General features: G+C 35.2%; 2 protein-coding genes across 2 annotated transcripts; one reads left to right on the top strand and one right to left on the bottom strand.

Annotated features, from left to right (window-relative positions):
* Positions 1 to 944: 944 nt before the first annotated feature.
* LOC146958960 (Endosomal targeting BRO1-like domain-containing protein) lies at positions 945 to 7899 on the top strand. The gene is made up of 8 exons (XM_085740463.1): positions 945 to 1724; positions 2269 to 3219; positions 3318 to 3407; positions 4124 to 4192; positions 5908 to 6048; positions 6504 to 6552; positions 6800 to 6903; positions 7082 to 7899. Exons 1-8 carry the CDS (start codon positions 1041 to 1043, stop codon positions 7610 to 7612), a joined length of 2619 nt encoding a protein of 872 aa, XP_085596589.1. The 5' UTR covers positions 945 to 1040; the 3' UTR covers positions 7613 to 7899.
* A 2232-nt stretch (positions 7900 to 10131) lies between these two features.
* On the bottom strand, positions 10132 to 12972 carry LOC146958959 (S-adenosyl-L-methionine-dependent methyltransferases superfamily protein). The gene is made up of 4 exons (XM_085740462.1): positions 12439 to 12972; positions 12248 to 12353; positions 10764 to 11420; positions 10132 to 10621 (listed from the first exon to the last, which is right to left on the bottom strand). Exons 2-4 carry the CDS (start codon positions 12338 to 12340, stop codon positions 10283 to 10285), a joined length of 1089 nt encoding a protein of 362 aa, XP_085596588.1. The 5' UTR covers positions 12341 to 12353; positions 12439 to 12972; the 3' UTR covers positions 10132 to 10282.
* Between the last annotated feature and the right edge of the window lie 500 nt (positions 12973 to 13472).

Here is a 13472-nt window from a genome sequence, read left to right as displayed (position 1 = left end):
TATGTCAAAGGCAATATCTATGGTCCATGAGGTGGTATGAACTCTACTTCAACGTATCTACAACTTGACAAGGAAGAGCTAGCAACATAATTTTACCACATTTGACATAGGAGAGAACAAATGTGCTGTCTGAATGATCAAACATAGTAGTAGATTAGTAGTTAATTATCTTTCAACTCCACCGTGTTGGAGCATCCTCCCGAGTAGTTGAACAACTTGCTAAGTGAAGACCTTGTTTTTTTTCCTTTTCTGGTTAGTTTAGTACTTAATCTTTTTGGGTAATGTTAACCAGTGCCCCTGGGGCACTGGTTAAGGAGTCAAATATAGTAAATATTACATTGGAACTTGTGCTGTCAACTTTTCAAAAACATAAAAAGTGTTACTTTCATTTTAAAACTTCATTTTTTTGGTTTCCTTAACCAGTGCCCCGGGGGCACCGGTTAACATGACCCAATCTTTTTCTATAGGCCTTTAACACTCTTTATTTAAAAATAAATAAAAAATCACATTTTTAGAGCTACTATTATCACCCAATCATTTTCTAAAAACCAGACTCTTCAAATTTACCGTTACAAACCAAAAAAAAACCATTTTCCTCTGTTTGGATGAATTTTGTTGATGTTGATGTTAACCCTTTGACTATAAGAAGAAAAAAACTTTAATAATTTAAAGTTCGACTGTGATGTAAGTATAACTTAATTAAAATTATTCAATTTAAAAATTAAACTCGAATTCTGCTAAGCACTAAACAATTAGTCTTTTGATGGAGCTCATTTAAGTCCAGATTGATCAATCCAGACCAAAAAGATTTTTAACATGGAGGATGGAAATTGAAGTTTTTTATTTTTACAATACAATAACTCCATTCAATAAATAATAGGTGGGCCATTATCCAAAAATTGCAGCTTAGTTTACTTCCTCGCTAAGGTGAAGAAGTTTCTTTGTAAGAAGGGAGCATTGTTTTTCCACTGCCACGTCGACACACATTCCCTTCAAAACAAAACAAAATCCACGCACACGTTAGCATTCACCACCGAATCATGGCCGCGTCGCAATCTTCCTCCGCCGTAGGCAACACCAACATCATGCTCGCAATCTTCGAGAAGAAAACAAACACCGTAGATCTCTACCGTCCCCTCCGTAACTACATCGCCTTCCATTACTCTGAACGCGAAGCACAAAACCTCGAAGACGATCTTCAAACCCTAAAACAACTCCGTTCCGACCTTGAACGTCACTCCGATCCATCTCTCCCCGCACGACGTGACCTTTTCATAACCTATTTCAAAGCTCTATGTCAAACCGAAACTCGATTTCCAATTTCATCTGAACCTGATCACGTTAACGCACTCACCTTCGTTTGGTTTGATGCGTTCAAACCGAAACAAAAAGCTTCTCAGCAAAATATTCATCTTGAGAAAGGCGCTGTGTTGTTTAATTTGGCCGCTGTTTACAGTCAGATTGGTTTAACATTTGATCGGAATACCGTTGACGGCCGGCGGCAGGCTTCTCATGCTTTTATGGCGGCGGCCGGCTCGTTCGGTTTTCTTAGAGAGAATGCTTCTATGAAAATCTCGGTTGGAAATTCCACAACTCTTGATTTGTCCGTTGAGTGTGCTGGAATGTTAGAGAAGCTTATGCTTGCTCAAGCTCAAGAATGTGTGTTTGAAAACACTATTGCTAAAGGAAGTACTCCTGGTGTTTGTGCTAAGATCTCTAGGCAGGTCTGGGAATTCGATTCTCAAATTGGATTATGTTTTGGTTGATTTTAATTATGAATTATGAATCATGCTGTTGATATGTTTATCTAAGGACTTGTTTGGATTGATATTGAATAATTTGAGTTTATCTAAGGACATGTTATCTAAGCACGGACACGAATGCCAGTCTCGACGTTGACATGTTGACAGTGGTAGTAATTTGAGAAAATGAATTATTTGAACGCAATATCATGTGTTGGTGTACTGGACACACCTTTGATCGGAGGTGTCATTGCTACATGGATAACATGTCTATGAGTTGTTTTCAGCTTGTTTCCATAAGCTCGCGGATAGCTTATGAAAACACCTTCTACCTGAGGGCTGAGACTGAGATGAAAATAATTTGACTTTATTTTATTTTTTGTTGGAGAAATAGCTTATTCATAAGCACTTATATGATAAGCGTTTATGCTGTAAATGCTTAATTAAGTTGTTTATCCAAACATGACCTAGTTTTGATATGGTTTTTGGTTTTGTGGCTGCAAACTAACTTGCGCAATTGATGTAGGTTGGGCTGTATTATGAGGAAGCATTGGCTGCACTGAATGTTGCGCCTTTAAGTCAGCATTTCGATAAGTCGTGGATAGTTCATGTGCAATTGAAGACAGCTATTTTCTATGCTGAAGCTTGTTATAGATATGGACTAGAGCTGCATGAGAAAGAGGAAATAGCGGAGGAGATTGCAAGGTTGAAGGGTGCTATTAGTGTGCTTACTGAGGCGAAGAAAAACTCCAGGGGCGCTGCAGCGCAGCTTGTTGATGCGATTAACAAGTTAGAGGCTAATATTAACAGAAACCTTGAAAGGGCTGTCAAGGAGAATGATAGAGTTTACTTGATGAGAGTTCCTCCTGCTAGTTCATTGTCACCTCTTCCGGCCTTTGCTATGGTGAAGCCGATGGTAATGAGTGAGGTGCTGGATGCGAGTAAAGAGAAGATGTTCGCAAGTCTTGTTCCTGACAATAGTGCCAAGGCTCTCTCCAGGTACACTGAAATGGTTGATGGCATTATAAGAACACAGGCTGAGAAGTTGCAGCAAGCTAGTGAGCTAACCCGGGTTAGGCTTAGGGAAATGGAATTGCCGGATTCTATTCTTGCTCTGGAAGGAAATTTTACTCTACCGACAAATCTCAAAGAAGATGTGGAGGCTGTCCAGATCAGTGGGGGGCCTGCTGGTTTGGAATCAGAGTTGCAGCAGCTTAAGGACCTAAGGAGGGTTAATCAAGAACTGCTGGTCCAGACCGAGGAGTTGTTGCAGAAGGAATCAAGAGAAGATGCTCAATTTAGAAGTCAATTCGGCACTAAATGGACTAGGCCTCAGTCAAGCACTTTGACAAAGAATTTGTTGGATAGACTTAATAGGTTTGCAGGTAACTTGAAGCAAGCTGCGGAGAGTGATGGTAGGATTGAGCGTTCAGTTAGAGAACATGCAGCACTGATGGCCATCCTTGATGCCCGTCCGGTAAAGTGTTTTCCTTTAAATTTGTTATAAGATGTTTGGTTCTTGGTATGGTCAGAATACATTGTGTAAGTCATTCAATCTCATTTGTCTTTTATCAGATTGAATCTGCACTTCCAAGTTTGGCAAGGCCAATTATGTCTTTTGATCAAAATGAAGATGCTATTGTAGGGTCTCTCAAACAAAGCTTGGTATGTCGTTTCTGGTCTTGTTATTGTTATGTTTGGATTTTCAATGTATAAAATCTATGACTAATTGTTTTACTCCATAGTGTAGATATACCTGTCGTTTATTATTTCAAGTATTAATTTATCCACCTATAAGATCTGGTGAAGGATAATTCTATTTTGGTATATCTTGAAATACAATATTTTGGTATATTTTGAACGTGTTATGCCTGGTTTTAATAGGTTTTGCGTTGAGGAATATTTGTAGCTATTTTCAGGATATTTAAGCAAAAATGTAATCTGGGCAAACTTAATACTGTAAATAGTTAAATATTTGAGCTTGCAATGCTAAAATTATGGCTGGATCATTGCATTCACACTCTTCGTAAATTTCATTTAAACTCATGTATGCATGGTAACAGATCTTACATTATATTGGCTGACTGGTTCAGTGATCCTTTTTATATTATACTTTTCGAAACTATAACATCCTTGCTATGTATATAACGGATTATAAAATCTACTGATCAATTGAGCGTTGAATGGTTTTCTTTTCTTCTTTACTATTCTCTCAACTAGAAGAACGAAGAAATCCTGGAATAAATTTGAGATGTGAAATTTGATGTTGTGTTGATTAGAGCTGACAGCTGAGAACATGAGAATTCATTTTTAATTACATCTGAAATATCTGTAGCTTGTCTTTTAATGGTTCATACTCAATTTTATGTTCATTGATACAGAGGCAACTAGAAACTCTAGGAGCTCAAAGGGCTGGTCTTGAAGACATGCTTAGAGAGATGAAAAGAAAGGTAAGACTGATAAGAGCGATTCATGTAATTTTGTTTTTCAACTTGCGGAGCAGAAGTGAGACTTTTCTGTCTGGTTATAAAAGGCCATCTTTTCCTGCAATGTGCATTATTTATGTTCAAAATGCTGGTTTTCTAGCGATATCCAATGATATCAAAGTAATATCACAAAGCCCCCCTGCCTCTAATTTGATCTATAGACTATAGTGATATCATCTGGTTAGCTTTCTTTATTGATGTTTTCAAGGGCCATTTTTAACATGTGATACCAACTAAGATGAGACTCCGCTATCTTTTTACAATACGAGCAATCCCAATTTTCCCTCTAATGATTGCATGTCTAATCCTATTTTGACTTGTGTAATCAACCACCCCCTTTTTAACAATTTCTTCTCTTCTGCATCGAGCTTACTTCCTCAGCTCTTTAATGGCCACAACATCCTATAGAACATTGTAGGTTTGGTGGCTGTACATACAAATTTTCCTTTAAGTCAAGGATACATCATTCAATGACACCTGATATATTTCTCCATTTCAACTACTATACTTGGATTTAGTGATTGACTTATTCCTCTATATTAACATTTTGTATGATAAACTCAACACACTTTAAATGTGAGATTTATGATATTGTATATTGTCCATTTTTTACTTTCAAGCTAGGAAGTATATCTCTTGTTGTACTTGCATTTCATATATTTCTACTTAGCTGATGTGTTCCCAAACTTGTTTCCATATCTCCAACTGTCTATTTATATCTTTTAACTCTCTGACGAGGACATTATCTCCCAGAAAAGCATGCACATTGGCACTCTCCCTTGGACACGTTTAGCATGCATGCCTAAAACTAGAATAAAAAGATAAGGGCTCAAAGTCGACCCTTGTTGGACACCTATACTATACCGTATGATCACAGGCAAACCTTTTGTATTCCATCCCTGTGTTCTTGTACTAGTTTTAACACATCTTGATTGCTCAAATGTAAGCTATTCAGACTCCTTTCTTATCTAAAGCCTTCTGCCAAACTTCTCTAAGTACTTCAAACACATGCATTCTCCAAATCCAAAAAAAAAAAAAATCTCTGTAGGTCTTTTTGATTTCACCAATATCACTCCATCAGTATTCATACAATTATATAGCTTCCATTGTTGACCTAATAAGAGTCTCTTGTCTTATTTTCCATTCAATCACCCTCTCCCAAATTTTCATAGTATGAATATAAAATTTATTCTCTGGTGGCCACTCCAACAAAAGTCTTTGAATTCTCCTATCTTCTTTACCATTCTTCCCCGCATCCTCGTTTTCCTCTGTTTTTTTGCACTCACTCCAGTACCTTCCGTACTATGCTTCATTAGAGTATCAGATATACATATGTGCTGATAATCAACTGCACCATCAGTTTTGTCGTATCTATGCATCACAGCTCCCAAGTGTGGAGGCCATGTTTTCACTCTTGATTCTTGCGTAAAGGATTCATAATTCATGAATTCTTTCTTTTTTTTCCTTATATTAAGTAATTCATTCCCTGTATTTTTGTTACCTTATTTTGCAAGATAAATTAGTGGCTTGTATTCTATTTTATCCATTTAGAGGTTTCTATTGTAATGCTGCTGTAGGTGCAAAGAATTGATGGGAATTTGTTTCCTCCTATGTAGCTTGTTATAATGAAACTATTAGACACAAATCATATATGCTTATGCTTTTGTAAATATCTTCAGGATGATATATTGCCCAAGTTGATGACATCCACCGGTTCTTATGAGGATCTTTTTAAAAAGGAGATAGCAAAATATGACCATATTTCTGAAGACATAGCTCAGAATATTGAGGCACAAGAACAACTGTTGCTGCAAATCCAGGTATGTTTATATCTGGACACCCTTGTAAATAGTCTCATGCATACAAGAAAGAAATATGTCGCAACTATCTAGGAGGTTTAGTTTTCATTTTTTGGGGATTACCTTTTTCCATACATTGGTTATTCACATGGGATTATACTCTTGGAAATACTTGATTTATAGTAAGAACTCTCACTTGATTACCCCTGACAAATGCCAAAATAAATACTCTAGCAGAAAATGCAGACTTGCTATTTTTATATTTCATGCTTCTTAATCTTGATTACCACTCAGAGAGATGAACTAATGTCTGGAAAGGCAAAAATGGTATTGTTGTTGTAAGCAAGGGCATGGCAGACATCCCTTTGTAGTTGTATTGATGGTTATAGCCTTTTTAATTGAATGTGATAGATGTTAGAGGAAATCAGGAAAGTTAAATGATGTTTATTCTGATAATTGTTTGCCATTGTTCACAGGCTCAAAATGATGATTTTTCTGTTATCTTCAATCTTGAAGATTACAAAGGTAGGTATCCGTTGTTCTTCTCTATAAGATTGAATCTGATTTTTATACTTCATCTGGTTAAAAAGGTTAAATCTGTTTTTGTTTTTTTGGAGAATATGTATAATGTATATAACACACGCGCGCGCACACACACTCACATATTTTTAATTTTCAGGTAATTAATAAATAACTTGTTAACTTCATACAGAATGCTCCATTTTTATAGTCCACCCTTTTTGTTTTGATGAATTCCTTGTAATCTTTCCAGCTTCACGTGAAAAATCCTACAAGCAGATTGAAGCTGCCATAGCAAAGTTTCGAGAAATAAAGGACAACATCAATGAAGGGTTAAAATTCTATGTTACCCTGCAGGCAAGACCTTGAGAACTTCCCATTTTATTATTTATATTTTTTCAACAAAGCTAAGCATGCTGTTATCATTGTTAATTTAAATCGTCCCTCGTATTATTTGAATGTGTTTGGATAGTACTGTTTGGATCACATATTTATGATGCAATAGTATTAATATGCAATTTCTTTGTTCAATTAGGACGCAATCACAAATGTAAAGCAGCAGAGCAATGACTTTGTAATGACAAGGAACATCCAGTGCAGGGAAATGATTGAAGATGTTCAGAGACAAGTAGCTGGTTTGAGTTTCCAGGATAAAAACACAGGTGGCTATAACAACAACTACCCTTCAGTGGGAAACCAAAATCAAAGATCCAATACTCAAACAGATCCTCGTCCCCAGAATCCTTATTATCAGCCATCTGAGCAACCACCAGTTTCTTCATATGCTCATCCCCCTCCATCATATGGCCATTCACATCATCAGCCTCCTCCTCCATACCAAATCCCGCCAACATCAACTGCCCCGTACCCAGCCCCTCAGGTCCATCAGCAGCAGCCACCAGCAAACCATGATTATGGTCAACCCGCCTATCCTGGATGGCGTGCTCCATACTACAATAATGCACCCACACACCCACAACAGCAACAACCTGGTCCTCGCCCCCCTTATACCATTCCATCTCCATATCCTCCACCTCACCAAGGTGGCTACTATAAGCAGCAATAGTGTACTTTCAAATATCTTGTAGAATAAATATAATATTCTTTCCGATCACTATCTCTTGAATAAATGAGGTTTAGCCACATCTAGCTCTTCGTCTTAAAATCCTGTGAAAATCTTTTTTTTTGGGTATCATATTTCGCTTTTTTGGGGTATCATATTTAGGTTGCGTTGGTTTGCATTGTCATTGGATTGTGAATAGCTTAAGCATATACAAACAGTATTGTATGTATAGTTTGTTGACTTGTACTTTGCGAAGGGGATTCTATTTCGCAGTTTTACAAAGAAACAAATGTGCATCACTACATATTTTCCTTCTTTTTGGAGTTTTTAAACTGCTGATTGATAATTCCATATATATTGCTAGAGTCGTCTCTGCCTTCGGCTTGGTGGTGTATGTAAAGCCATACTACTGCTTTTGATTGTTTGCATAAAGCTATTTAATTTGAAATCCCTGGATTGTTTGATTCAAATGGTATTGCGTTTCAAACTGCAATTTCAATCTCATCCACTTTCATGTGTTTCTCAGTTTGGATGAAATTTTCATACTTCCCTTTTTATTTTTTTCATAAAAGAAAATATCGCGCCTTCTTTAATTGTGAAACTTTAATTGTGAAAACTTCGTAATACATGGCAAATAATATATACTCCGGCAGGGAGTAGTCGATGTCTCAACTCTCAACTAATGAGGCTGCCACATAATTTAACCGGCAGTGGAAATGATGGGTACATAAAGATTAACCTAACTGCAGCAGCAATAATTCTGTCACTCCCTGATATATATGCACTGGTTTTGTTGATTCATTCCCCTGCTAGTACAGAGGAATAAAAAATGATTGAGCGCAATTTAAATAATTACTCAATGCCTACCGCTTCACACGACACTGAAGCAGCCACAAAAATCACAAGGAATATAGTTACAATTTACTATGAGTTAAGAGGAGTTGGTGTTAGGTTAGCCGTTCAGAGAATCATAAAATGTTTCTCGGTGTCTATCCGATTTACTGCTCAATTGAAAATTCATGCAATTGGTCCCATGCAAATCACCTGAAATTTAAGAGGTATATAAATGTATTTTGATATTTAGAGAATTTTCCTAATCATATAGACACACATACATATAAATGGAAGTCACACTGTCTTCTATATTATAGAGTTATTCAAAAAGTGGTTAACTCTTGTGTTCTCTCTTCTTTTTTTAATTGTGTGCTTATTGCTGAACATCAAAGTTAGCAAATGCTCGGATAATAGTTCTCAACAATGATTTTGTTTTTTCTTTGAATGGTAATGCTAAGAAATGAACTATGTCCCTCACTTGTGGATTCTTTAACTACTTCAAAGAGTGAAAGACGAGATCACAAATTTTAAGAACCAAAATGTTAAGAAAAACATAAGCAAAAGTTAAAGGAATAAAAAACAAAAGGTAAATATGCAAGTAAAATAAGTTGCTTGTTTGATTAATGTGGCTACATGCAATTTACAAGTGCATTTATAGACCAAGATACCTGCACCTATTTCTTATCAGCCAACCATGATTGTTGTCAACTACGACCGTGCCCTTAGTGTGGTTACTCATCTAAACTCGTGTGGTTGTGTTCAAGATCACCTTGTATGCGTGATATTTCATGTTTTGCGTTGTAATCCATGTTGCACGATGAACTGTTTCTGTTATTTTTCTGCACATTCCTCTCATGTGACATGAGGACCATTGAAATCTCCACCATCCATCCATTAGAAAGGAGAGAGAAAAAAGAATTCAGAAAGGAAAAAAAAGAGTTTTAAAGGTGGAGAATAAGAAACATAAAAAAAACGCGAAAGAAAAAAATTGAGAGAATTCATTCACATTCTCACACTCCAAATGATGCTTTGCTAAAATGTAGTTCGGTAGTTGTTCCTTATTTGCTTAAATAAATTAAAGATTTAAATACACTTTTGGTCATCCTATTTTGCCTAAATTAAAGTTATGGTCCCCCAATTTCTTAAATCGGATTTTTAATCCATGTTTCACAATTTTCAGGATTTTCTACCTGTACTCAACTTTGGTTTTTTTTTTGATGTGACAACATCATTAAAGAGTTAGATGATACTCCATAACTAATTTAAGCACAATCACTTAATTGCAACATAATCTCCAAAATTGAGTGTGGGTGGGAAATTCTAACAAATGTGAAATAGGAGGACCAAAACCCGATTTTAGAAATGAGGGACTAAAACTTTAATTAAGGCAAAATAGGGCAAGTAAAAGTGCATTTAAGTCTAGATTAAATTAATTTAAGGACATGAAATGGACATTAAGGCCGAGTTATCAACATGCGTTGATTTTGAACCCTAAGTAATGTATCAAACACTAGAATGGACCCTTTGCAGCTGAGAAAGATTCGACTATACTCGAAATTCAGGTGTAAACCATTTTCGGCTAACAAATTATATTATTTTTATCCATAAGCACGTGGGTATGAGCTTTTTCAAGTATCGATATTTTAATTGAGATAAAGTAACACAATAAAATATGACTTGGAGTGAAATTTGCTATGAATTGAAATGCTATTGCTTAAAGGATAATAGGAAATAGTACATGTTAAAAGACACCGAGAAGTAAAAGTTTACAACAAATTATAAACTTCATGTAGTAATAATGCTTATTTATTATTCATAATGGGCTACTAGTTAATTATTCTACACCTTGCGCCTAAGAAGCACAAAAAGTCCAACTATATTAAGGTTTTGTAAATCCATTATAGCAGGAATTTCCATCACTTTCTTAGTATAGCGATGAAAGAGTTCATCAAGAATTCCATCTCCAAAATGGTTCTCGATTACTCCTTCCAGTGCAGCTCTGTGGAATGAAACATACATTTGAGCATTAACTGGAATGAAATGGCTTTTAGCATCCATTGTTTCCATTTGCTCTATGCTGAAATCATCATTGCTTTCAAGAATTTTTATCACATCCTTAAGGGGTGAGAAAAATATTGGTATATTGAAAGTGTCCACTTTTTCTTCATCAACTTTTCCCTGCAATCACATGAGGCAAATAAGAAAAAAATGTTTTTAGTTTAAATTTGAACTAAATGCATTTGACTTTCTGGATTCTTTTTAGCTTATATTTCGTTCTAGAGAAAGTACAATTTAAGATAATGACGGAGCGGTTCCTTACCTCCTTGGCCATGTCTACTAGGCAAGTTCCAAGAAGTTCAAAGTTTTTACCACAGTGAAAATCAGAATCAAAAGTAACATCAGTTGCAGCAGGAATTTGAAGTGCCATTAGTCCATTTCCCACAAGCTCTTGTGCTCTTGCATGCAAGAAAATTTCCATGTCTTTCTGATACTGATTTGCATAAGCATCTACAACTTCCTTCGGAGCATTTGTGTAATGAATTCTTCCTTTGTTCCAAGCAGTAGAACTTCTGTCTGTGATCTCTTTAGGAACCTTAGAAATCCAATTTAGTGATGCAGATGAATGAACTACATTAAGGCTTTCCTTTGGAAACAATCTTCCATAGAAAGAACCAGGAACACCGGCTGCAAAGTAGTTTCGGTTTGATGGAAGCTTTTTGAAGAGAGTGTTGAAATCATTTGAAATTTGGTCGTTGAAGAAAACTTGGAATTCTGGGATAGTAAGGCCTCGTGACTTGTATTGAAGTTCTATTGCTTCTATAATGCATTGAATTGCAATGAAGGTGTTTGGTCCTGTGGAGCACCCTAAATCTGCAATGCAAATTTGTTTCCTAGAATAAGAAGAGTTAGTGTTGGGATCAAATTTGTTGGCTAGTGCGCCTTCGATTAAGCTTTTAGCAGCTTCAATTCCTATTCTCTGCAGAAAAAATTCCTATGTGGTTAATTATATGATTATATTAATTCCTCCAACATAAGTGTCACATTATGCGTCGCGGCCCTTGCAACCGTGTCGCGATGTTGTGATATAAGTGTGTGTGTGTTCTATTTCACATTGAAGAGAATCATAAACGATTTAGATTTCAAACATGATTTCGTGTTTGGTTGAGCGGTGACCAACTGACATCGTGAATTTAGAGCTCTTTTATATTTTGATTTTTAGAAGCTTTCATGTTTAACTTCTGATCACTGTGATATTGGTGTTTTCTAAACACACTTTTTAAAATGTAAAGGCTTTTGATTTTTGTAGGGAAAAATTGATTTTGCCTTCAAACCTTGGTTTGATTAGAAGTGTGATAAAGAAATAACTTATGCAAGTTAGAAAAAATGTGTTAAACAATCAAACTTGTTTTCACACTAAAAAAGTCCAAATTAAGTCACTTTAGCTCAAATTCAATTTCAATAAAATTAATTTTACAAAATCAATTCTATTAAAATAAGGTTTATCAAAAGGCCACTTAAACACCAAGTATGGTGCAATTCAATCCTCATAACACAAAAATATTTGATCTGCTGAAAATCATCCATGGTCTATTGGAGAATGAAACTCAGCCAGAACTATGGTTGCAACTGATTTTTTTTTTTTTTTTTTTTATGTTATTTGCATGATATTTATTATATGGACAAATTCATAAAGCAAAACAATGAATGCCAGATAAATTAATGTTATATTATATAATTGCACTGTGTTTAAGATAAAAGAAATAATTAGAGATGAAGTAAAGGAAAAAGGTATCGATATAATGCCTGAGCTTTTGAGTTTTGGGCATAACTGTGAGGGCCATCTCCTCCTTTCATTGCATATGATTCAGAAAAGGCCTTACCAAATCCATTCTCCATATTTCTGTTATATCTGCATGCATGCTTTATTAGACCCCAAAAGCAAGGAATTTGGAAAATAAATAAAATAAATTAAAATCATGGCCAAGACTACTAACCCTTCAATCTCTTTGAAGTGTTTCTAAGGTCAGAGCAAATACACCTTGGAGGAATCTGAGTCAGTTGATGATGCAAGAAGAAGCTATAACTATATATATAACTGCGCATTTATTTCATTTCATTCAGTAATGCATGACACAACATAAATGAAATTACCTTAAAATCATGAGTGCAGATGGCGTATGCATGAAGAAGTATTGAGAATAGTGACAGTATAAAATCATGACTCAACTGCCAACTTCGGTTAATAAATTAAATGGCAGGGGTGTTAGTGTTACTTCTCAGTCATCATCTATTATTTCAATTTTTTTTAATGGATCTACTATTTCAAAGTTTGAATTAGAGAATAAATACTTCTAAACTATAGTAAGATCAATTTAGTGCGTGTTTGGTTCAGCTTTGAATAAAATTGATTCTAACAGAATTGATTCTGATAGAATTGATTCTGACAGAATTGGTTTTGAGAGAATTGATTTGTGTTTGGATACAATAATGTAGAATTGATTAAACGAAATGGATGTTGTTTGGATAGATTTGATCAAAATTGTTTTTGAATGTATAATTACTAAAATGGACATAGTTAAATACAAATAAATGAACCAAACATGTTGAAATTGCTAGTTTTCACTTTTAAAGCTACTAGAATTGCTTTTGAAGGATGTAGAAGTTAAACCAAAGAGATACTACTCTTTTTTTTTTATTAAGGGAAATGTTAACTATCAATTTAGTCCCTACACTATCACTATCACTCTACCATTAATTTGGTCTCTGTATTATTAAAATAAACTAAAATGTCCTAAACTATGAGCAATACATCAATATAGTCCTTAAACTATACCCTCATCCATCAATTTGGTCCCTAGATTAGTGAACCGAGGGACCAAAATTTATGTATTTCTCATAGTTCATGGACCTTGATTTTAAAATTAGAGACTAAATTAGTGAGATAATGATAGTTTTTTAGTCTCTAAAGTAAAAGATCAAATCAGTCTATCAATATATATTCTCTTTAGAAAAATTCAATTTATTTGAT

Source organism: Medicago sativa, chromosome 1, assembly GCF_051527215.1.
Source record: "Medicago sativa cultivar Bolivia chromosome 1, Bolivia_mono, whole genome shotgun sequence".
Classification (NCBI taxonomy): domain Eukaryota; kingdom Viridiplantae; phylum Streptophyta; class Magnoliopsida; order Fabales; family Fabaceae; genus Medicago; species Medicago sativa.
This window is presented reverse-complemented; position numbering and strand designations above follow the sequence as displayed.

Coding starts and splice junctions, on each gene's coding strand:
- LOC146958960 (XM_085740463.1), top strand. CDS start 1,041: ATGGCCGCGTCGCAATCTTCCTCCGCCGTAGGCAACACCAACATCATG. Junction 1,725..2,268: donor GTGCTAAGATCTCTAGGCAG/GTCTGGGAATTC, acceptor CAATTGATGTAG/GTTGGGCTGTATTATGAGGA. Junction 6,553..6,799: donor CAATCTTGAAGATTACAAAG/GTAGGTATCCGT, acceptor TAATCTTTCCAG/CTTCACGTGAAAAATCCTAC.
- LOC146958959 (XM_085740462.1), bottom strand. CDS start 12,340: ATGGAGAATGGATTTGGTAAGGCCTTTTCTGAATCATATGCAATGAAA. Junction 11,421..12,247: donor CCCAAAACTCAAAAGCTCAG/GCATTATATCGA, acceptor TTTTTTCTGCAG/AGAATAGGAATTGAAGCTGC. Junction 10,622..10,763: donor TAGTAGACATGGCCAAGGAG/GTAAGGAACCGC, acceptor ATGTGATTGCAG/GGAAAAGTTGATGAAGAAAA.